This window comes from Temnothorax nylanderi, unplaced genomic scaffold (genome assembly GCF_030848795.1).
Source record: "Temnothorax nylanderi isolate EJ_2023f unplaced genomic scaffold, tnyl_v1.0 TNYL_tig0002_pilon, whole genome shotgun sequence".
NCBI classification, from domain to species: Eukaryota; Metazoa; Arthropoda; class Insecta; order Hymenoptera; family Formicidae; genus Temnothorax; species Temnothorax nylanderi.
The window spans coordinates 2,494,909-2,518,347 of NW_027249064.1; the positions used below are offsets into that span (position 1 = coordinate 2,494,909).

At 42.6% G+C, this 23,439-nt stretch overlaps 1 protein-coding gene across 3 annotated transcripts in view; it reads left to right on the forward strand.

The window, feature by feature from the left end:
* The window catches only part of LOC139768941 (uncharacterized), a 92,380-nt gene that overhangs the window by 11,138 nt on the left and 57,803 nt on the right, over positions 1-23,439 (forward strand). Inside the window, exon 1 of one of the 3 annotated variants that reach the window (XM_071699614.1) lies at positions 21,849-21,886. The exons of the other annotated variants lie outside the window; for them this stretch is intronic. Within the exon in view, the coding sequence (XP_071555715.1) occupies positions 21,865-21,886 (22 nt within the window). The 5' untranslated portion in view covers positions 21,849-21,864. Of the gene's footprint in view, positions 1-21,848; positions 21,887-23,439 lie in introns of those variants that run through there. 3 annotated transcript variants of the gene reach the window in all.

A 23,439-nucleotide genomic window follows, 5' to 3' on the forward strand; every position in this document is an offset into this window, starting at 1 on the left:
ATTGCCACACATTTATCTGATTAAGAGAGTAAATAACATTCAGCTTCTCAATCGACCAGAATTAATTTTATGCAATGCTAACGAATTCACAAAATGATTCTATGTTTTTAATATAAGAACAAACTAATTACATTAAAACCGATAGAATTCAATGCGCGACACAACGTTACAGAGCAACGTACACTTTAAAAAGAGAAAAAAGAAAGAATAATATTGCCTATATCGAAAAATTATAATTTAGAGTTCCCATCCTCTATCATTACGATTCCTTCAAATGACCAAATCACGCTAAATATCTGGTATACAATAAATACTGCCTCGACAGTAGTTAATTGCATGAATTGATCGTTATTTCTTTATATATAGGTAATAATCTCTGCTACAAACTTGTCGTGACCGCGTTTCGAGAGATAATACGACAACACTCGGAGTAGCTCGCACCGCTATCCGCCGACTTGAGTCTCGCCGCGCAAATGATAACGACGCACGGTGGCCTTGCGCCCATAATGTTCAACTACCAAAACAAACATCAAATTCTTACCAGCCTCGTTTCCACGAAATACTTATGTAACGTATTAATAAAGTACACCGAATATTCTATATTTTTCAAATTATACAATATATAACATAACTTATTTCTGTTTCTTACATTTAAATCATTCGATTTGAATGATTAAATAACTCATTATTACTATATACTCAATTAAAAAAGATTAAATAATTTATATGTAACAGACTTTGTTATTAATAATAAATTATCAATATATCAACTACCACTATGTAATTACTTACAGACTTACACACGGAAAAAAATAAAGTTGCTTCAATTAAACGTCGACGTCACGGGCTGCCACAAGCATAAATAGTTAATTCAATTGGATATTATTGGACCAAATATTTAAATTATTAAAACAATTATCTGGTGTTTTTTGGTCATTAATGTTGATCAATAAATTTTATCTCAATAACACTGATGCTGTTGATATAAAAAATAATGCTGTTGATACATTTTTTTTCCGTGCATATAAGAATTCAAAAGATAAAATTAATTCAACAATAAAATCAATGTTACTCTTAAACTGTGAAGATTAATGATAGAAGATAGATTAAATACACATGTAAGCTATTGAATCTGAGCGTACCTAAGCTCTATACGTTTGGCTAACTTTGATTTATAAATAAAATAATATTAATCTCGATACTTTTACATAGAAAGAGTTAGAGCTGAAGTAACAAATTCTATTCTATTCTATTCATAGAAAGAGTTAGAATATTATATTCTAACTAATTTAGGAATACGCTATTAAATCATATCATGCAATAAATATGAAATATATATAAAGATTATCATAAAGTATAAAAAAGATGCGAATAACTCGCGCGCGATTTATCTTACTGTAAAATGATTTATGTTAAGACTAAGTTGTAAAAATACTCTCTTCTTCGTCAGCAAGTGTGTACGCATTCAGCCACGTCCGTCGCAACGGAATGGAACGGCCCGATCGGCAAAAAGCAATCGGTCCGAGTTATTTATTGCGGCTTTCGGACGAAAGACCCGTGGTGGTGGACACGGAGGTACGTCGGACCGGAAGATACCTTATCTAAGACACACTCTCTCCGCGCGCGCACTGAAGAACGCGCCCCGTATACTTGCATCCTTGCCGTGGGCCCGATACCGGCCAGCGATAAGACGACGTCTAGTATCTGATGTGCGTGCAAAAACAAAGGCAGCAATGAATCTCGGTATCCTACTCTCATCACCCCGCACGATCGCTTGTCTCGTGATAACGAGAATCGATCTCGTTGCTACGTCGATTTATATCGAGGAAGCAATGTCTCGTGGCGGCCGGAGGCGCGAAAAATCCGCGAGCGTACGCGCGCGGACCGAGCGCGATTATCGGTGTCGAGGCGAAGACACCCGGGCGATGCCGATGATCGAAAGACCACCTAGGTGTAGATCCATATGATAGTTTTCGTACAGTGTGATTAGGGAAATCTGTGGATATTGCAACTATCATAGTGAATGCATGGTAATGTTCGCGAGATGCGTTTCGATCATAGACCCTTAGTCTGCAGTTTATCAAATAGCTATCTAAAATATCGTATATGAAGCGAATTCCTGCATCGATGTCTATCTAAGAAGGAAAATGCGAGGTAATAAAGTTGAAGAGATAATCTGATACTGACATTGCTAAATCACACACATTTATAGGTTGATCAAAACTTTTTCATTGCCACGAGAGCATCAATAATAGCAAAAACTACTAAAAATGCAGCACTTTTAACGGCAATGGAAACATAACACGATTAAAAAATATTATTATAAATATAATTACTAGCTGAGTCAGCGAAAGTATTCGTAATGGCATGCATGTGGAGTTAGAATCCGTGCAAGTAACGAGCGAGCGAGCCCGCGATTCGCGTATGCGCGTTGAAACACGAACCCGGCCGGTATCCACCCATTTCCGAGGATATCCCGCGATTTACAAGCTTCCTCGTAGCTATCAGCGCGGAATTTTCCGCAGCCACTAACTCGGCAAATCGCCGCCCGATACGGTCGATGGCGCGAATCGGTAGTCGGACGCCGAGGCGAACCTCGATGCATACCTCAGGATCGGTACATTAACCTCGAGAGGGGAGGAAAGGGACGATAAATTAGGCGAGCCTTATCGGTGATCGTTTGCGCGAGTATAACGCTCCTCGCCCAGAAGCTACCTTCGCGCATACAGATGCATCCTCCTCGCACCTGATGCATCCTCAGTCTCCCATTGGCAGAAAGAGAGACGGAACCGTACCTACTCTCGGCTCTCGAGAGCTTGGGCGTACTTACACGCGGGGGCTTGGTTTTGTTTGGCGCATAAAAAACAGACATATTGGTTTTACGGTTCCCTTATTTACGAGACCATAAACCTTCCTCCTCTCCTCCGGCCGCGAACCGCCAAGTGCAACAACGCGCGCCGTTGCGATTCCAGGCTGGAGGGACGATACCAGGCGGGCGGACTGACTTGACGAAGGGAAACGAACGGAGAAACGGAGAAACGCTCTGCGCGGGTATTAATAAATTCTGGAGTAAGTTACATTCGCGCGCGACCAAGTCAGGCAGATGCTCGAGATTAATGGGATTCTGCGTCGGTGACAAATCCGCACGTACATACATATCCGCGTTGGCTGACAAGCGTGAAAAGTCGGAGGAAAGAGAAATTGTCTCTGTATTTATTATGTTTCGAGTCACACGCGACAGATTCTTGATAATACCCGTAACAAGTGCGGATCGTATATACAAAATGGAATTCTTTTTAAAACTAATTCAATATTTTTTTCATCAACATTTCTTTTATCTATTTTTCTTCTGGTTTATTCCCATGCTTTAAATTTCTTTTACCGAAGAGCAAAAACGCGCTTAGATCGTAATGCAAAAAAAAACTTCAAAAGAATCTTTCTTGGTATTCATTAAGGGAATAACTATTTGAATCTTTCCGGAATGCACTTTAAGCTTACGATTACATGCGCGTCACGGTAGAACGGAATGCCTTATGGAAGCAACACGAGACTCTGCTTACGATAATCGACAATAAGAAGTGATCGTAAGCCTTTATCAAGTCGTAAGCTTACCTCGAGATAAGGTCGGCAACCTACTCAGTTCTCACTAAGGTTGATGCTCGCCTTAGCCAGGAACTTCGATATATCGCGTTCTCCGCGCGGAAGAGTTTCGTTGATTTATCGCTCCTTGAAACGAGCCAAATTACACCGTTAAATCGTCCCGAACGACAGTCGGCGTGCAGGCGAGTCATTTCGCGCGATCGGCGTACCTTGTACGTGTACAGGATGTCTCACAATCAATCACATTACCTTTCAGTAATGAACCAGTGTTATAAGGAGCCAAGAAGAAGAATTATTAATAGATATAATAGAGAGAAAGAGAAAAATATGTAGCTACTAAAAGTGTAAAATTAAAATATTTAAAAAATTTTTATCGATTTTTTAAAAACTAACTATTGAGATTCTACTGTAAAACTAACCATCCATGTAACATATAATTATTTATCATCGCGTTACCTTAGCAGTGACTGGCTTTGATTCGCTAATAACTAATAATCGAATCTGCAATATACTTCAAGCGCAATTTCTATTAATACTTTCTCTATATATTATCCTTCATTATCCTTCTCTATATATTATCCTTGATTAAAGAAGACCGTAGTTAATCGGGAACGCCCTGTACAAGTCTGTAACGTATATCCGTGGAAGACAAAGCGAGATTGGTGTGCAGGGGTCGCGTCATCAAGTCACGAGCTGCAACGAGCGTGCAAGAATCGATGTCGAGGAATCGCAAGGGAATGAAGACGACGATGACGACGACGAGACGAGATGAGAGAGAAAGGGGAGCCGAGAGTAAAGGGACGAGGGAAAGAGATGAAGAAACGCTCGGGTCGGTCACGCGTCTCGAACTCAGCAATGGCAATCACAAGTCTGTTATTGCGAGTCTTTGGTCTTTCGAAGGCTAAGTACAATTACAGGTTGCTTCGAGAATGAGGCAGCATGCCGGTGCGCGCACACACGCAGAATTGTTCGTATCTTCGATCGCCGAGGAATTGCGCTTGTTACGGACGTACGTACGGTGAAGAGCCGCGAAGTTCAAGTACGAGATCGTCCTTGTCTGACGTTGTTAACGGCGACAGAATATGCGATGCCCGAGCCGAGAGACGTTTCTGCATTTCTGCGACCATTTCTGTATTTCTTAATAAAGATCGTTGAAGATATACGCGGAAGACGGCTGATGCGAGGACGTGAAATGCATCGGATACGATCTTCTTTAGGCCGGCCACCCGGTGTGACCTAAAGCGACATACCGGTTTCGTGCTGGTTTTCAGTTGCAACAAAATACGCTAAAAATTGAAGAAACGTTAAACGGGAGAAGACATTTTTACGAAAGGACACGAAAAGCTCGTGTTTCATGCCGTTTATATCTCCCAGCCTGAAAACTAAACTGCACCAAGCGCGAGCCAATTATAAATCTTTTTAAAATCCGATCTTCAAAACAACACATCGAGATAAAAGGCCACGCACGATTTCGACAGGAACATTCGCCGTGAGAGTAAAGCGAAGGCAACGATGACCAGGCAGAAAGCCTTCGGTGCACCTCTCGCTGAGGATAGAGGATCCACGTGGATCCGGCCGAAACTCCCAACGCCCGGCGTGGCACTAAAAGTTTCGGGGCGTGGGCAATAATTTACGATGCCGCGCGGTAACTATCCGTAAGTACCGGCGAGAGCAACGCTAATGTTCGTCGTTATATGTACTGCGCGTGTCCGTGCACGGTTGACTGGCCGGGGGAGAATAAAGAGGGTTGAAAGGAACGTCGAAGAGAAGGTCGTCGGTCGGAGGCGTTCGCCTTTACTACGCATACATAAATCTGCGGTCTCTCTTCGCCAACGTCGCGGCTTTACTGCCTTTCCGTGAAAACCCGCACTCTCCCGAAGTCTCTGCCCCCGCGACCCTGAAGCCGCCGCCGACGCAACCGCGACGCAATGTAGGTCTCTGTGTCCCCGGATAAACTATTCCCGCAACGAAGCTGCGTGCGTCACTCCGTCGCAGCAACGACATTAATATTTCGAACTTTGAATTCTAATTTAACTTAATTGCAAAAAATATAATTTCTCATTGATAGATAACAGATTTCTAATACAGACACGTTGCATGAGAAGGGAGAAAGAATTTTGTTTGATCAAATAATTCGTTAACTGCATTCTACCTTGCTTGTAGCTGCTAAAATAAAATCGAACAGAATTCCGCATCGATTAAGTCCTCCGGAATAATTCACTTACACGAAACCATAAATTACGTATATGCACTTAATGACTTCACTCTGATTACAAATAATTGCGTATAAACGATAAAATTGTACGCAAATAAAAGCACCGAATCATTGTGTCTCTCGTCATTGCTTTTATAATAAATTCTACCGAGTAATCGCTATATCATTCATTTACTTGCATTATTGCCTACGCACGCAACCTTAATTAATCATTCTCAAAGTGCGGCACACCCGAGGTTTGTTAAGAGGCTTTCTCAATTAACATCCCTTGTTCTGAATTAATAAAAAATCATGTCGAAATTGAATCCCCGCACTGATACCTCGTACAAATTACTACAGGCCGCCCCTATCAAGGTTGCGCTTTAAACAAACACGAATCTCCAATTTATTGGATCGTCTGCCTATCGATACTCGCCGGCCATCGATACTTGCTCATCCTTAATCAATAATATACACGAGAAAGCAATTAATATAGCAATTAGTTCGTGGCATTTACGCACCGTGGGACTCCGCCCATCTTTGTGCGCAACGCGCAAATACCTATTCGCCTCATGTAATAAGATCTGTATATAATAATAAGCGAAATAAAATCCATCATAAAACATCGCTTAAATTTTGTTCTGTACATTTTTTCTGTTTCAAAGACAGAGCGAAAATGCACGAAAATGCTTTTATCTTATATTATAATGTAATAATCCAAAAATAGTTTATTTCGTACAAGATTCTTTATATCTTCATGCAGATTTAAATATAGGTAATAATCGCAATTATGTCATTCAATCACTGGCCAAAGCAAAGCGCCTTTCCGCGAGCATCTATAATTTAAGAATAAATTGTGAGAATACGTCTAGTCATAAGTAGGTACTTCCCATCGTTTCAGGAATATTGCGAGAAGCGGCTCGCCGACAGTAGAACGCGCGCAGACGTGAGAAGGTTTGAGTTCCCACAGACACCGAAGAAACTGGGAGATGGCGCGTCCTTGACGTCGACTAAGTCAAAGACTGTCCCGCAGACGCGCCGAGTCACCATAAGCGATTCGTCATCCGCGAAATGGGAATTTTAAGTACCTGTCGCCCACCTTCGGCGAAGAGATCTACGATGCTAACGTCAGTCCGCATCGCGACGAACATTTCTCGCGATCGTAAATACCCAGCTATGGTAACAAACGTGTTTACCCGTCGCAGAGACCAGCGCGTGTAAGAAATTTTGTTTACCACGACGTGAATATTTATAAAGCGCTTTTCGTCCGGCAATATATTTGAATCGACATTGCGTAATTTTAAGAAAACGATCGCTAAAGAATGTAGGAAGCGGTAAATCGCGACACGCGGCACGGTTCAAGCGCGATTTGCAACTCGATGTGAGAATCCACATCCGGCAGCGCGACAACGTTCCCGACTTTGGAACAAAAGGACCCAGAGAGGAGAGAGGCCTTGGTGCCGGCCACGTGGAATCACAGCGGCGGATCGTTAAAGAAATATCGAACGTCGTACGCGCCTCCCCGTCGCGGCCGTTCCATGCGAATACGCCGGAATCGTATCTGTAATGCGATCGCTTTGGCACTGTATAGCGATAGCATCATTAACCCTCCGTGCACCGAACACTGAATAAGATCTTGTTACGCGATATCTGACCCACGGGGCCTGGCGCGGAGCGCTCTCGACTCCTTTTTGCCCGCACAATACTCGCTAATTAAACGAGCGGGCAGCCCGCCACCGCAGATACCAGAGCGCGATTGCTTTGTTTTCGTCCGGGACCACGCCACGCTTCCTTCGGCCAAATTAATTGAAGACGAGAAAATAAATAGAGAACCGACCGACCGCCCGCGCCACCATTCCTCGCAGCAGATGGCCGTCACCGGGAGGCTGTGAAGTAAACCGAGGTAAAGACGCAATGTGCCAATAATAATCCGAACTCCGTCGCTATATCTTTGAGATGTCACGTTACCCAAAAAAAAAGAAAAAAAATAGAAATATAATTACGCTCCTTTTTTTCCGCGACTTTGTGGGCAACTTGCTCAATGGGACCCATTATTAGCTTGGACCCAAACTTCGCATTCTATTTAAGGGAATCGCAACCAATATTTGAACTCATTACAAAAACTATATATATTATATATCTTATAAATTATATCAACGAAAATTCAAGCGTCTATGATTTGATATAATGTAATTCAAGTATTCAAACTTCTTGGAAAGTAAACAAATTTTAAGACCTATTTTCGTTTTCATATAGTATTTCTTTCTTCTTAAATTATGTAATGTGTTAATTTGCTGCATCTCTTTCAACAACTTCTTCAATAAGATATTACGCAAAGGACACTCTTGCGACCGTGTAGCAATGACCGTCGCGCGTGTTACTTTTTTTCTTAGAGATCAAAGAATCTCGCGGATAGCTCGCGCTAAGCGATCCGAAACGTTGGCATGCCTCTTCAGGAACGTCAGCCGGACGATACCGGCGTTTTTCCCGCGTCGAAGTTCGCAGGCGTGGTCGAGTCCGCAACCGACGACGGCAAAAATGTTCCGGCAAAAAAGCGCCTCGCATCCACCTGGATCGTGGAGCGACCAGGCGACGCGATCATACTGGATTCTGGAGACTTATTCCTTCGTGCTTTTTGCGCGTCGTCGGTTTGCGTCATGATCCACATCCTGCGATTTTACAAAAAAAAATTCATGATCGTTTGCATAACTTTCAGATGTTTTAATCTCCTGGTAGTTTGAACAACATGTGGCACATTGCTTCTCGCATATAAAAAGTCTACTGATTTGACTACGACCACGAAAGAACACAGATAAAAATACATTACTTACTAAATCGTCTTTGTTACGTTCGTAGTTGTATTCGGTATTCATCTATAGAATCGTTCAGAATGATGTTCTAATGCGAGGTTATGCGCATCCTAGCAATATAGCTTAATAACACTATTAAAACGTGCGTGTAGTCGGATTGCCCCCATCAGACGCCCCTCATCAAGATGCTCATTAATTATTAATCATAATAACCGCAGGGCGATATCTCGACGATAATAAAACGAGAGTACATGGCTTTATTCTCTAATGCGCCTTGGACTTGATTCTTTTTTTACTCCCCCGTACGCGCCTACAAACCGAGCTATTAATCAAACAGTTCATTAATTACTAAACATGGCGACACGCGTAAACTGATTCGATGCTGCCAGGGAATACGAACATGTCGAGGACGATAAAAGGCTGGTACGTCTCGTTAATTAATTATTCGATAACAGTTCCGCGCTACACGAGCGGACAATGTTCTTGGCCTCGTTAAAGCGTATGCAAATGATATCTGTTCATCAACGGCGCCCAATTAAAGGAGCCAAAGTGAATCCTTCGTCCGTCGAGAGACGGAGATGCGGCGGACGTGTGAATGAAAGACAAGCTGCCGCGCGGTTCCCTTTGTAAACGACGAGTAATGTATGAGACACCAAGAAGACGATACTAATGTCGTTAATCGATCGACGTAAATTTTGTGCGGTGTGCTGAGAAGAAACGTCAAGTTTCCTTGTGTGTAACGAGTTACACACGAGTGATGAATTGCATATGTCATCGATTAACGATCGACACCAACGATGAAATAAATGCTCATTTGAACATCAACATTATCTTCACAAAGATATAAAATTAAAGAAAATTTAATTGTATTTTATTGAATAAATTAAAAATTAATTTAATATTTAAAAATATTAGTATTTTATAGTGTTCAGGTATTTTATGTTAAAGTGAACACTTGTTAAAAGAACACGAGGCGTAGACAGCACGGCGATTAGCTTCAAGGACAGTAACCCGTTCTAACGGCCCATTCGCCATATGACCTTTAACAAGTCTAGACACTCAGTCGCCTAACCACGTTGAATCAACTAGACTATGACGAATGTACGTGTGCGTACAACGATTCAATACATGAGTAACATCTGTATCAGAGCACTCGTGCCACTGGTTTCCGCGCAATCTTCCTTAGCTATAACACCTGCTATCTGGGATGAGACATTCGGGCGTATCTATTTTTGATTAATTATACTTGGTCGTTCCGGAGAAAATAAGCGTATACCAGCCCCGTCACTTTGCAGTCACATCTGATATTTCGCCGGCATTTCTGTCGGCGACCGATCGCAATTTCGAGAGTGACTACGCTTTTCGCGCATGTGAACGCAGCTGGAGGGCCCGAAGGGTCCCCTTTTCGAAGCGCGGACAGTAATCATCGACGATGGAATCGCGGGGGACGTAACGATTCGCGAACGAAGGTTTGATCCGCAGCCTGTACTTAGGTCGCACGACGAACGAATACACCCTCGAGCCGTTTCGCCATTGTAGTAATTGTAAGCCTTCGCCTTCGGGACGGGACTACAAACCGGATCACCGGGGAGCGATCCAGATCGGAGATCACGGTCGCGCATCACAGGACTCGTTCCGACTTGGTCATGACGCAGGGTCACGACGAGGTATCTCGTTCCGGCGCTCTGTGATTCTTATCCAATCGAAAGATTGGAGTTTTTTGTAACTCATTAATTGTTGGTTATCGTTGCCATTGTTAACGTTTCAGACGCTTTAACCCTCCCACTGTTTACAGCAGAAAGACACGCATTAATTACCTGGCGTTGCTCGTAAATATGAGATACCAGAAAAGATATCGGCATCTCTTTAAAATCAGCGGATCACCGCCGAGCAAAGAATCACGAAAGCCTTCAAGGGCTGTTTAAACTATAGAAAATACATACGCATCTTATATATGTTAATGCTACCGTGAACTCCTTCGTGGCAGCGGTACACTCGAATTATATAAAATGCGAACGCGCGATAAAAGACGTATCATTACTCATGGGTTACATCCCACGATACCGTGCCTCTGATTACATAAACGATCGACTGATAAATACCAGGGAGTGGTATGAACCGAAAAACGGGAGAGAAAATTGTCGAGAGTGCACATGCGAACCTACGCTGCAGGGAAGACTGCCCTACGCGTTCGACGGGAAGAATTCCTACACGATCCACTAGCCTGAACCGAAGCGCTGGTTATGGTCGTAAGTACGTTCCTCTCGTGAAAACGCGCGCACGGAGGAGTCTGACACGCGAATCGACAGCCGCGAGCTCGCGAGCCTTAAGCATGCTGCTGCTCTCTCTCTTTCTCTCTCTAAATGTCGAGTAATTTCCCTTGACCCTTGCCCGCGAGATTTCCGCCTGCAAGGAGAGACTTGAAACGGGTAGCAAAGCAATAACGAGAACAAAAGTAATAATAAATTTAAATGTAAGAGTAATTTAAATATATGAGAGACTATGTGAGAATATTAACCGTAGAATGCGTCATTGTAACGTGATTTATCATTATAAAAAGGAAATTACGTATGTGATTTGAATAACGCAATATAATAAGAGCCGCATTACAACGAATAAGTCAAGTCAAACATCAAACTGTCTATCAGGCCGTAGGAAGAAATTCCGCCTAATTACAACGATATAAACGATAACATCAAGGCGTGTTACGAGGCGCGTACAAAAGACGCCCGAAGGATACCATCACGGATACGCGAGACATCGCGATATCGAGATGAAAAGCACATATGGAACGAGATAAATGCTCGCGCTCGCGAGTGGTAACGTTGGCTTCGGCAACCGCCTGAGGCGCGTAATCAGACTCGGTGCTGTTCTCTTAGCGAACCAGTGAAACGATGCGGACTACGTCACAGTTAATGGTCTACCTTGAACCCGTTACCATGAAGACTCCATTCGGCCCGGCGAAACCGGCATGAAAAAAAGGCGCATCGGAGGGATATCTATGCTGAGTGCAGGCAGATATGCGGTTGCAGGTTGCGGCAAAGGTCGTCGGGAGGCTCCGAGGTGAGGAGTTCCCACACTTCGGAGCTGCCTGCAGCACTAGAAGCGCATGGGTCAGACGCCACTATACGCCTGCGGCGGCCGGCCTGGCCGGCACGATGTTACACGAGACGAATCAGAATCTTTTCTGTCATTAAGATATTCTCGATTTCGCAATTCGGTGATAATAATTAAAGTAACAAGTTTAAAAACCGTCCCGAGTTAAAATTCAATATCGTAATGCTCTTATCGCGGCAGTAACGTTCCAAATGTCAAAACTACGTCATATTTCAACGAATGGCGCTTAATTTCAATATAAAATTAAGCCTCTCGGATTAGAATGTAATGATCGCGAGCCAGATATTTGCCATAATTAAAAAACCGATACCGCCTTTACTCGACAAGTTCGACGCTGGATGGAAGTCGCGAGCCTAGCGGACGAATTCGGCACGTCCGGAAATCTACGGCGAGCGAACCGGTGCCTCGTGTAACAGAGTCTGAAAGTGGCTCGGGGCTCGGCGCGTGCAGGACGTGATTGTGTCGCGTTTTTCGTCTCTCTCATGCCCGATCGGGCAGCGAGTTTCTCTCTCGATCTATCGCTGCCTACCACCTCTCACCACTCGCCCCTACTACAGGCCGACTCTTACCTTTTCGACGTCCGTCCCCTTTTTGCTTCTCCTTCGCTCCTCGCCACGATGGAGAGGACGGCTCCCACCGCCTCCGCTCGACCGCGACTCCGCAGGCCCGGCTCGTGCTGCTCTTGCTGTACCTAGCAGACCTCCAGTGGCGTGGGTACTCGCGATTTTCTTGATGAGAGTCCGGATGAAATCGATGATACCTGAAATTCAGAAATATTTATTTGTTAATTATAATTTGAAGAGTGATAAAGGGGTAGCGAAATTGGCAAAAGTATTTCGGGCAAAGTAAAAGTGATAATTATAATCTATTCGAATCTTTATCTAAATAGATTTGTTTCAAGTTTATAGTGTTTAGAACATCAGTTATTGCAGCTTTTTAGAGATTTTTAATGCTCCTCTAAAAGCAATTTATATATCATAAAACTTATAAGTTTCGACGTGGCGCACAGTGAAATTAATAAACTGAACCATTTCGAAAATTTTAAGCAATCAACAGTCTCTCTTTGTTAATATAGAAGTCATAGATATCCATTGAAAATTAAATTTGTTCATCCGTCCAACGAAACCTATTCAGCAAATGTATAAAAATTACGAAGACATCTGTCATTAAACGTACGAGCCCATCGACAAGCGTTGACTGAATACTTTCGATCACCGCCAGCACTTTGCTGTCAATTAGTTCATAATTGTCATTCAGAAAAGGGAAAAGAATTTTCTTAGCGGGAGAGATACCTAAGAGGGTCTTGACAAATCGCCTCGTTAAGTTCGATAGTTACGCCAGTGTTCCTAGGCAAGGCGCGTGGCTGGAATGCGGCGCGGCGGTGCTGTCGCGAGCGACTGGAACTCGCCGCGCGCCACTAAAGAGTGGGAGAATGAGAACCAAGGTTCCGGCGAATGACACTCTCGCGGGTGTTCGGAAAAATATGCGGACTTATTCGAATCGCAATTTTTTTATCTGTGACTTGATATCAGCGGCTCACACTTGAACAATTAAAAAAAAGCCGAAATCATATCATTAAACTCGTAAAAATATAGCTCACTAACTCCTTATGAAAGGGAATTAAACCGAAGACATGAGAAAAGTATCGTTAAAAGTATAAGTAAATTAAGGCGATGCCTTCGCTTGTAATCTCCGTCGCGATAAACATTGCTGATCACGGTGTTAGATTAAGGCATTAAAAACATTGCTGCACATGAACACGGCTGTTTTATAATCGTACTTCCATGGACGCCCACTGAGACTTTTATAATGCACCGGCGCGGCGCGGCGCGGCGCGGCGCGGCGGCTACACCCTGCCAATTACACCTTCTAAATCCCTATACGTCCCGACGTTTAGGAAATAAAGCTCTTCGTTATAATACGCCCTTAACGGACTATCGTCGCCACGGGTTTCGTCCTTTAATCAGCGATTCTGTATAACTAGCGAATGTACGGTGCTTAATAAGAGGGACCGACTTAATTACGAGGATATATGGCGAATGTAGATCCCGCTCGGCCCCTTCGAACCATACACAACGGTCAACTATATCGAACCGAAGCCCAATTTGCATACCGAGCTGGATACTCTTTCTCCCTCTTCTCCCTTTTACGAATTCGCCGCCGCGTAACTCTCGCGTTGCGGAAATATTATTTCGTGCACCAGAAATTCCGACGTGCCTCGCCGCTTTTTTTTTCACAACGTAACGACACGCCTAATTAATACTGATATCTGAGAACATATCGCGATTTCCATCGGAAAATGTATTGCGTGAATTGAACATTACTGTGCAAAAGAAGATTAAATTTCTACACATTTCGTAAAAGAATAACAGATCCTCTTATGCTGAAATGAAATTTTTGCACCTGCCGCAAGGACAAACAACGCTTGTTTCGATTAAACTCTGCAGATAAAAAAAGAATTGCGAAGCGACATCGAGCTCGCGAGAACGCGTGCGTTCGATCCGCCGCGCGAATCATGATTTATGCACTGATACCAGGGCATATGGTCCAGGATGTATCATTGTTGCCATCTCACAATGGCACGAAATGCAATACTCACGCTATCGGGTGCGCTTTCGCATAATGTGTCATAAATAGGCGGCGCGCACAACGCCGTTCGCATACCGAGCTGAAACAATAACCATTGTGGTGGCTGGTACTGTTTATAAATAAGCTCCTATAAGCTCGAGCCGAGCGTTGAGCATATATACGCAACCACCAATGGGCTACGTGAAGCGCGAGATTTTTATCTGAAAAGAACCCAGGCGTGTGCAGGTGGTCTTATCAGAGAAACACTTCAGCTTGAGCGCGATCATTATCACGAGGCGTCGTGATAACTCCGCCGACGATACGGAATATAGAGACGCATTTACTTATAGGAAATATACAACTTGGTTAAATTTACGAGACTAGTAAAATACATAACACCCAACGTCCGACGAATCTATGAAGCAACATCTCTTACAATCTCTGTGCGATCTGTGTTGCGTTATTGACGAGGAAGCGAATCTCGTGATTATCTCAATCACCCGCATCGATGCAATCGTACATGCGAGCGATAGAAGAAGTGGAGAATAAGAATCTCTCTCAGGATCGTGGAAACGCCTCGAGCGAAGGGATCTGTAAAAACATGATGCTGCGTAGACGGCGCACCTTTGCCCCGCGAACGCGGCGGATACTTCTGGGCGATTAAGAAACGCGAATGTGTGGAGAGGAAGAAGAAGAAGCTGCGTAAGATTCCCGCTCCAGAGGTAGAGGCGGCAACGCATGCACGCGCGAGCGCGGCTGCTGGCTGCACCTGCGGCGTTTTTCACGGCGATTAGAAACACCGTTGGGGAACGACTGCAAGAAGCCAATTGTCCTTTGCATTGCAAGAAACGTGAAATAATACGCGGGGAATGCGCGACACTGGCCGATAACGGGAAAGTGTGGTAGAGAATAAAAACGGGATCCACCTTGAAAAATGCTTCTTTTCGACGTTGAATCGAGTTTTTTAATCCTTATACTGAATACCGTGTAAACGTGGCAAGGATATTCTACTAACCACTTGTTTGAAAACGGCATTGATTGCATCTGTACTGTTAGATTTGAAAGTGATAGTTTGGCTTTGATCGTAAATAGTAATAGTAGAACACGAGACGCAAGGAAGATTAAGATAAAAGATATAGTAATAGCAGCACGAAGATAAACGCGACGGATTATGTAGAATGAGGATGTATTTCTCAAGATAGTCGCGAGATAGTTTGAGAATATGATAGGAAACGTAACGCCGTTGAATGTAAAGTTCAAGGGAACGGGAACTTCCATTTAACGGTAGCTACTGCGGTTCGCCGCTTATCATCGCGCTTAATCCAATTCTGGACGACAGTCGTGTCTGCGGTCGTGAGCAACTCACGCGTGAACTTTGCTGCTGCGGTAACATGAATTATCGCGAGGTGCGCCATCGAGAGAATCGCACGGTTCGCGGTGAGCGTAATATTTCTTTGAAAGCCAAATACATAAAGGTGCTTATTTCCCTGTTTAATTTGGCAGATTGAATGAAATATCTCACGACGGTGAGATGATGGCAAGGTGACGTACCGAATATTGTACGTGGGCCTTGCTCTAAGTAACGTGGGAGAGACGATTTGCACGATCGTACGATGTTGATTCCAAGAACGGCGACTAAGGTCGAATATGACGCGTTCACCTGAATGAGAATGAATGTGAATGGCTGTCCACCGCTGTCGCTTACGTTGCTCTGACTCATTTTACGTCAATGAGAATCCGGTTTCGAAATTAATATACGTCGAAGTAAACGCACTCTCCGGTGTTATATCTAGAATCTGCACCGAGATAAGGACACTTTAATTGATGCCCCGCGAAATGTCTCCTATTATTATTACTGTAATTTGTAACGATACCTAACGATTAGTACGGCACATTGCAGCGTTATTAAGAGTTACAGGCACAGAGACTAATTTATAGGCGTGGTGCCCAGATGGTGCAGCCCGATTCATTAAGATTCTCACGAAACGCGCTACCTGCGCAATATTAATCCGCCTCTCGTGGCTTCCCTCGAAAATCTGAGAGATAAGCTTGGCTAGCCAGGCGAGTCCAAGGGTACGGCAGATAATTATTAATGAGCCTCGTTCTCCGGTCTCTCGCGGGCTAATGACCAGAGGCGATAACCGTATGGTAATAATAGCCCGGGCCATGCAATCGCGCGCACGTTACGCACTCGAAAGCAATTTGCGACTTCTTTGTTGGCAATAATTAACTAAGTACGTCGCTTGCATATCTCTACGGGGAAAATAGACTCTCTATGCAGGGAAAGCCGTGGCGATAAACTTCGTTATAATCTGGCAAAGCCAGTTACTTTATAAGTATATAAATTTCACAAAAAAATAGTTGTACATTTTCAGTTCTAACTGATATCGATTCGTCGCAATTGCTTTGCGATTTCAATCGTAGCGGAAAAACGAGCTTTTTTATTAAACGAGCGCATTCACGACGTGACTCAGGGACGAGTCACCTAGATCCCTAGTGTGCCCTTTGGCGTCATATTCCGTTGCAAAGCATTGACTCACGTGCGTGGGCACGGTATGCGAAGCGCGTACGATGCGCAACGTGAAAAACGCTCCGAGATTTGCGCACACTTTCTGGAATCAAACATTAAATCCGGGTGTACGCTAGCGAGACGTCGATGACATCATGTTGCGCATCGTTAACCACGCCGCGGGCGATCGCAGAACGCGCGGGATTTTTCGCGAAGATATCGCATTTAGTCTGACAGCATCACTAAAATGCAAAGACTTGTAACGTGACTTGTAACATTAATTTCGCAGGATAGGTAGACCAGTTTCCTCCAACAAAAGAATATCAAAATCGAATATGTTGAAGCTTATTTAATGTTAATAATAAATTATAAAAACTGCAAATTCTCTTTTATATAAAGACGAGTTAAGATATCTTTGTAATGCGTAAAATTAAAAAAAAAACTAATTTCAACGTTACAAACATTTTCGAGCAACGTGATAAATTTTGTCAGATAAATTCGAGCTTGCTGAATTAAAAAAAAAAACATCGGCTTTTCGTTCGCGTAATTGACGTGTAATAATTGCTTGCGTCTTTAAGAGCGATAAAAACGGCCTCAATTTACACCCGAGGCGTGCAGCTTCGATAATCTCGCGTATTCTATTTTCTCTTCGAGACCGATAAATTAGGTCCATCGAATTCTTCGCTCCGCTCGCGACGCCGATAGCCCGCGGGACTTTGCATGCGTATGTCTATTCGTATGGCATATATTAGCGACGAAACGTCGTGATTAACGTCGTTTCGAAGATAGCGTCGCCTGGGGCACGGATTTATGTGAAACGCGACAACAAACCGGCCGTTTAATTGCCGATTCACGTGCCGCGAGCGCGAGCGGCAATTTCTAGCGCGAGCTAACCTGGAAATTATATGCCATGCTTAACGGGTGTCGTGGAATTATATTGGTCATTTGCAAAGCCACTTGCAAGCTCGCCACCTTAATCCCATCGAGAGATTACATTCTAAAAGCATTAATGAAAGTCCCACGTGCACACGCATACGCCTTTCATATTATTACATATCACCAGATGCTGTCTAGAGTCTAGAGCGACGGCACCGGTTTATTGACGTCGTTTAATCGGTTTCGATTATATCCCGCGCTAATTACCATCGAGATAACGCGAACGATCGGGTTACTCGTTGCATGCGCCGTGAATCATGACACCGTGTATATTGGGTTGCAAAGATTAAGGCGCCTCAGGTCCAGCGATTTCAATGCTAGTGAGGATTAATTCGCTACGTGTCTTTCTAATTTTTATTTAAATAAGCTCGATTTTTTTCATTAATTTTATTTACAATTTACAATCCCTAATCGTTAAAAGATGTAAATGCAAGAGTAGAGACTTTTATAATGCACAACTATATATTCGCAAATAATGTATTATACTTCTTTCATGCGATATATATTCTGATATTTGAAACAACTTAACCGTAATTGCCTAACAATAAAATTAGAACGGGGGCGTATTGGGTAAGTCATAGCTCAAGAAGGAAAATCTTTAACAAAAACGATTAAGAAACGAAGAGAGTTAAACGAGACGCATTTGTCATCCCGTCCTATATAATTTTACGACAATTCCGCTGCGCCGGTCGTCGTGGGTGTAAGCAATTTTCCAGTTCATCTACCAATTCGGCCTCAGACTCCCACGCGATCCTGACAAACGTGACTTCGGGCTTCGAGGTCTGTTCCCTTTGTGTTTGGCCAGCCAGCGTGACCGAGGAATGCGCGTCGACTTTATCTGCTCGGCGACACTCGCTCGCTCGCTCCTTTATCGTTCAATTAATCCACACGCAGGAAACAATTGGCGCACGATGCTTGCCGCAAAAATACGAAACGTCACACTGATAAAATTGCGGTCACGCTAGCCAGATATAATCGCGATTTGAGCAATTTGATCATGATTAAAATACTTAGAATCGAGGGCGTATCGATTTCCTAAGATTAATCTACGCGCAATTAATCACCTCAGATTGAACAACTGGTTGAAAGGAAACATAAAACATTCTGTGTAACATTGAAAGTTGAAATTAAAAAAATTGATGAATTAATAAATTCTACAAAAAAAAATCGCGATCAGGTAATACCTTTAAAAAAATATAATCTGAACCGTGTGTTTTCGATTCTTGTGCATCGAAAAGATAATCACATATTAGTATATTAGACAAAAATAATTCGTGCATCTAATAGTTAAAATCTGCTTATCACGATTTAAATAAAAATATCTATTTTAAAACGCTCTTTTAATCGAAGGGAATTAAGAATTATCTTACATAGACGATTGTAACGAGTTTCCTAACGAAGTATGAAATATACAATAACAACTTAGTTATTGAAATTAATTTTAGATGCAAGAGGATCAGAATATTCGGTGTATTCTTATTTAATAGTTTAAATATCTTGCAGTAGCGAGCTGACTGGTTTTGATATTCGTTTTGGTAACGATACATTACGACGTACGCGCAACTTGCGCACACTAATCGATAACATAATATAACATAAAACAATATAATAGCGTATAAATAAATACATAATAGCTGCATTCGAAAACTTTACTCGGGGTGCACACCGCGTCGTTCTATCTTTGTTACTTACTAAAAATTGAACAAGGACGGAATGTGTGTGTGACGCTGGTATGCACCCGAATGAAGTTTTCAAACGCAGCCGATATATGTATAAGTGACAAATGAGACTCACCCGCGGTTGCTCCGCCGTCGCCTGATGCCTCCCAAGCCTCCTCCTCCCCTCAGATTCCATCGTTGCACCGACACAACCTTCACTCGCGGAAACACTCAAGTTAGCTCGCCTATTAATGCTCGCGCGTCACTTTAAACGGCACTCCCGGCGTTGGACACACACGACGCCGTTTCGTTTGGCGACGAACAACGCGAAAAGAGCGATATAACTTACGAAACTACGAGCCACTCGATATCCGCGACGTGTCGCAAACGCAACGGACGGTATCTAAGATGGCGGAGAAACTTCGTAAATCGCGCGACGCGCGACCAACTTCACGCGGCAGGAGCGATTATCGATCGACGCGACGACGGCGACGATGCTACACCTGTTGCTCGTAGCTACACTTTTTTATACTTTCTATACATCGAATGTTAAATAGTATACGCTCGCGTTTTCCGCGTAATTACTAGCTCTCGTCTAATAACGCGGACAAATATGCGAGTTGACATCGGAAATAAACGTTCACGGAACACGAAATCCAAAAATATGATCACTTTGCCGTTTGTCCGTATAATAGATTGCGATCGAGCGAGTCTCGCGAAACACGCGTTTCAATGATTTACGAACGCCGAATGATTTTGCCACTTTGCAATGATTGTCAGACGTTGAATCGAGAGTAATAACGAATCGGCTTAATCAAATACGTCGCGACGTTTTACCCGGCTTGTAGCTAATCCGCTCTGTATCCGCGAAGTTTCGTTTTCGACGATAAAAGTGACGCCTGGCAACTTCTTACTAATGCGTCGCGCAATACGACGCCAAGTCAAGTTGATGGCTAACAAAAATGTGAACAAAAATGCGGTTATTCGAAATCGAAATTCAATATTATCTTGTATGTAAAAATCCAGCGAAACACACGTATTTATGGACGCTCGATATATCACAGCTTTCTTAAGTTGTTAATTATACTTAAATCGACGAAGATTTAAAAGCGTGATGCGCGAAATTTACCCGGATCGAAACATTTGTACATGCACATTATACATGCAAACGTGAATGAATTAGGGAACAAGAGCGAAATACATATCACTCGGGGAAGATCCTCAATGTGCTTATGGCTTGTTAATCGCGGGATTTAATCACACGGATCGATACTTGATAAATATTCATGAGGAACGATCGCATTTGGTGTTTCTTACTATTCGTCGTTATAGTATTACGAAGAATAATGCGACGACACGCGGAACAGCCCGCGCCCCTAACCGCTCGAGTCTTGTCGTTCGCAGGAATGTTGAGTAATTAGTCACGATGGGGTCGCGCCGTCGCGGTGAGCGGTGACGCGGCAACCTGAGTAGTGGGGATGGAGAGGGGGGTAGGGTGACGTAGGCACGGTGCGCGTTCGGTGTGCGTAGTCCGCCTACTTCCCCCTTCACCGCTCATGTACCGAGAAGCCACAGTCCCATTCGCGTGTCGTTTTACGTTTTATCTTTCGAAATAACGATCACTACCGTGCTTCTTGCTTTAATTACACAAGTATTAAAGAAAATATCGTCATATCTTGTAATTATTACCTGCACGACTAAAAATACACATTCGTAATTCATAGCGAAGTAAACACATCACGCGATTTTATTTGTAAATTATTTCGCGATATTTGCGGCCAATAACTGTCGCCGCAATTAATGATGCTTGGATACGAATATATCGCGCCTCGAACTTTTGTCTTAAATTTATCTATCACTTCAAAATTGATAACGTGGAGTAATATATGAATCGAAGGATCGAATCATTAACGTACGTGTTATATAGATAAATAGAATAAAATATTTCGCATACATTTATCTTATTGTATATTCATGATAGCAAATCTTCTGATATGCGACGTTTGTTTTTGCGGTGTTTACAAGATGTATACACAACTCGTCGCATTATTATTTGCGCGATAAAATTCGGCAGGCAGATAATATTACAATTTCTTTGACGATACTTAAATTTTTCGTTTAAATGTAACTTGCTCATCACTTTCGAATCGAGAGTAGAAGAATAGCCGGATCGGGTAATTCAGTAATAAAAAACGATAGCATAAATTCGACGTCTATCTCATTCGTTTGTCTATCTCATTCGTAAAAATCCTCCGCCGTTAAAGATTTCGTTTGCTCTGTTAATTTAGTAAGATTCATGGATATCAAGCGGATTGTACAGTTTCTTTTTTTACGTTATTCTATCGTCGTATAATGAAGTGCATATCGCGATTAACGTCGGGAGTGCCGTGTAAAGTGCCGCACGATATTTTCGCGAGTGTTATATTAAACACGAAAGAACGTGAGAAGAGAAGGAGTCTTAAGAGGCATCGGATGACCATGGAACAACCACGGGGTGAGTGAATCATTATTTTATATTTTATTCGTGTCTTTTATAGCTTACGAAAATTAATCATTTCACAATAATCGTATAATATTAGACTTTAAAAGCGTCAAATTTTATAGAGGGGAGTAATCGTTTTTTTACAATTAGCTGACAATGAGTATATTCTCAATCGATCTCTAATCAAAATCAATTAAATTATCTGTATCTCAAAATATAAAACTTTATTCCCAAAATTTCATCTGATTCTTTTTTTATATATAAAATTCATGTAACGACGATAAATATGGGTCTAAAAGATGATACCGATAACAAGTTCTTCAAGGCCAAGATATTACGGATTAAATAAGGCTAAATAAGTGATTTTTTTATTTAAAAATGTACCTCCAATGTTTCGCGATAAACAAATAATTAAACATAGGGTAACCAATTATTACAAAGAAATTTATTTCCTGTTATTATCGCATTTTCCTTGCGTTATTATATGTATAATATATTTTCATCGTTATAATTTATATAAAAAGAATGAAGAAATTTATAACAAAATATAAATTTGAAACGATAAGTTTACAACAAAATTAAATTCCAAAATTATCAGAATAAGTAAAAAGATATATGACGAGAGAATGGCTGTTAGCCAAAAGGCATATATTTCTCGTTGAAATGTATAATTTATCTTAGCCTTGTTCGTAAAATGTCTGCTTTTTAACAACGTAACTACCCTTTAATCATTGTCGTTTGCGATCGCATTTCACGCGTGTCTCAATAACTTTAGAAAATTTATGAATCGACACTCCTACGACTTTGCCGTTTGAGAAAGTAAAAAGAACGATTCGCTTGGGAGGGAGGGCGCACATACCAATGAAAATTTCAGACTTAAACAGCGATGAATAGTTTATGCCCGACAGCGTGGTTGAAAAAAAATTTCATAGCCGGTAACCTGACGTATCGATGTCTTGGCCCCGGAAATTGGCGGCCGCGTTTTGCACGCGTCACAACAACTTCGCGAGATTTATTAATCCGCTTTAGCCCACAGGCGTGCACACCTATTCACGGAGATTTTCTAGCGTAGTCGAGTGAGTTGTTTATGTGAGAGCGTAACGCACAGCGGCGACAATTTTTATTCTCGAGCCGCCTCAATGTCTCTCCGGCGCGACGTCTGCGGTCACATTTTGCGCGATAATTTTCCAGAATCCAAAGCACGATCGTAAATCAGATGGTCCATGGGAAAATGAAGCTAGAACCGCGAGTAGGCAATCGAAAGCGGCCATGATTTGTCCACGACGCCTAATTACAGCCGGAACGACGATCGCATGATGCGATATATGCTTAGGTACAGCTAATTTAAATGATTGAGACGGCGTAATCGTCGCGTTCTCAACGGCGCACGGCGGCAGAAGATCATCCATCGCTATTTTTTATATGTTCGCCGTGTTCATCACGTGGGCAGCTAGTAATTATTCTATTATGCGGCGATTTATGTTGCATGCCGCACATCACGCGAGTTTGAGGAGGCGGATTCCATCGCGAGACAATCGTGGGAAATTTAATTCGATGTTTAAGCT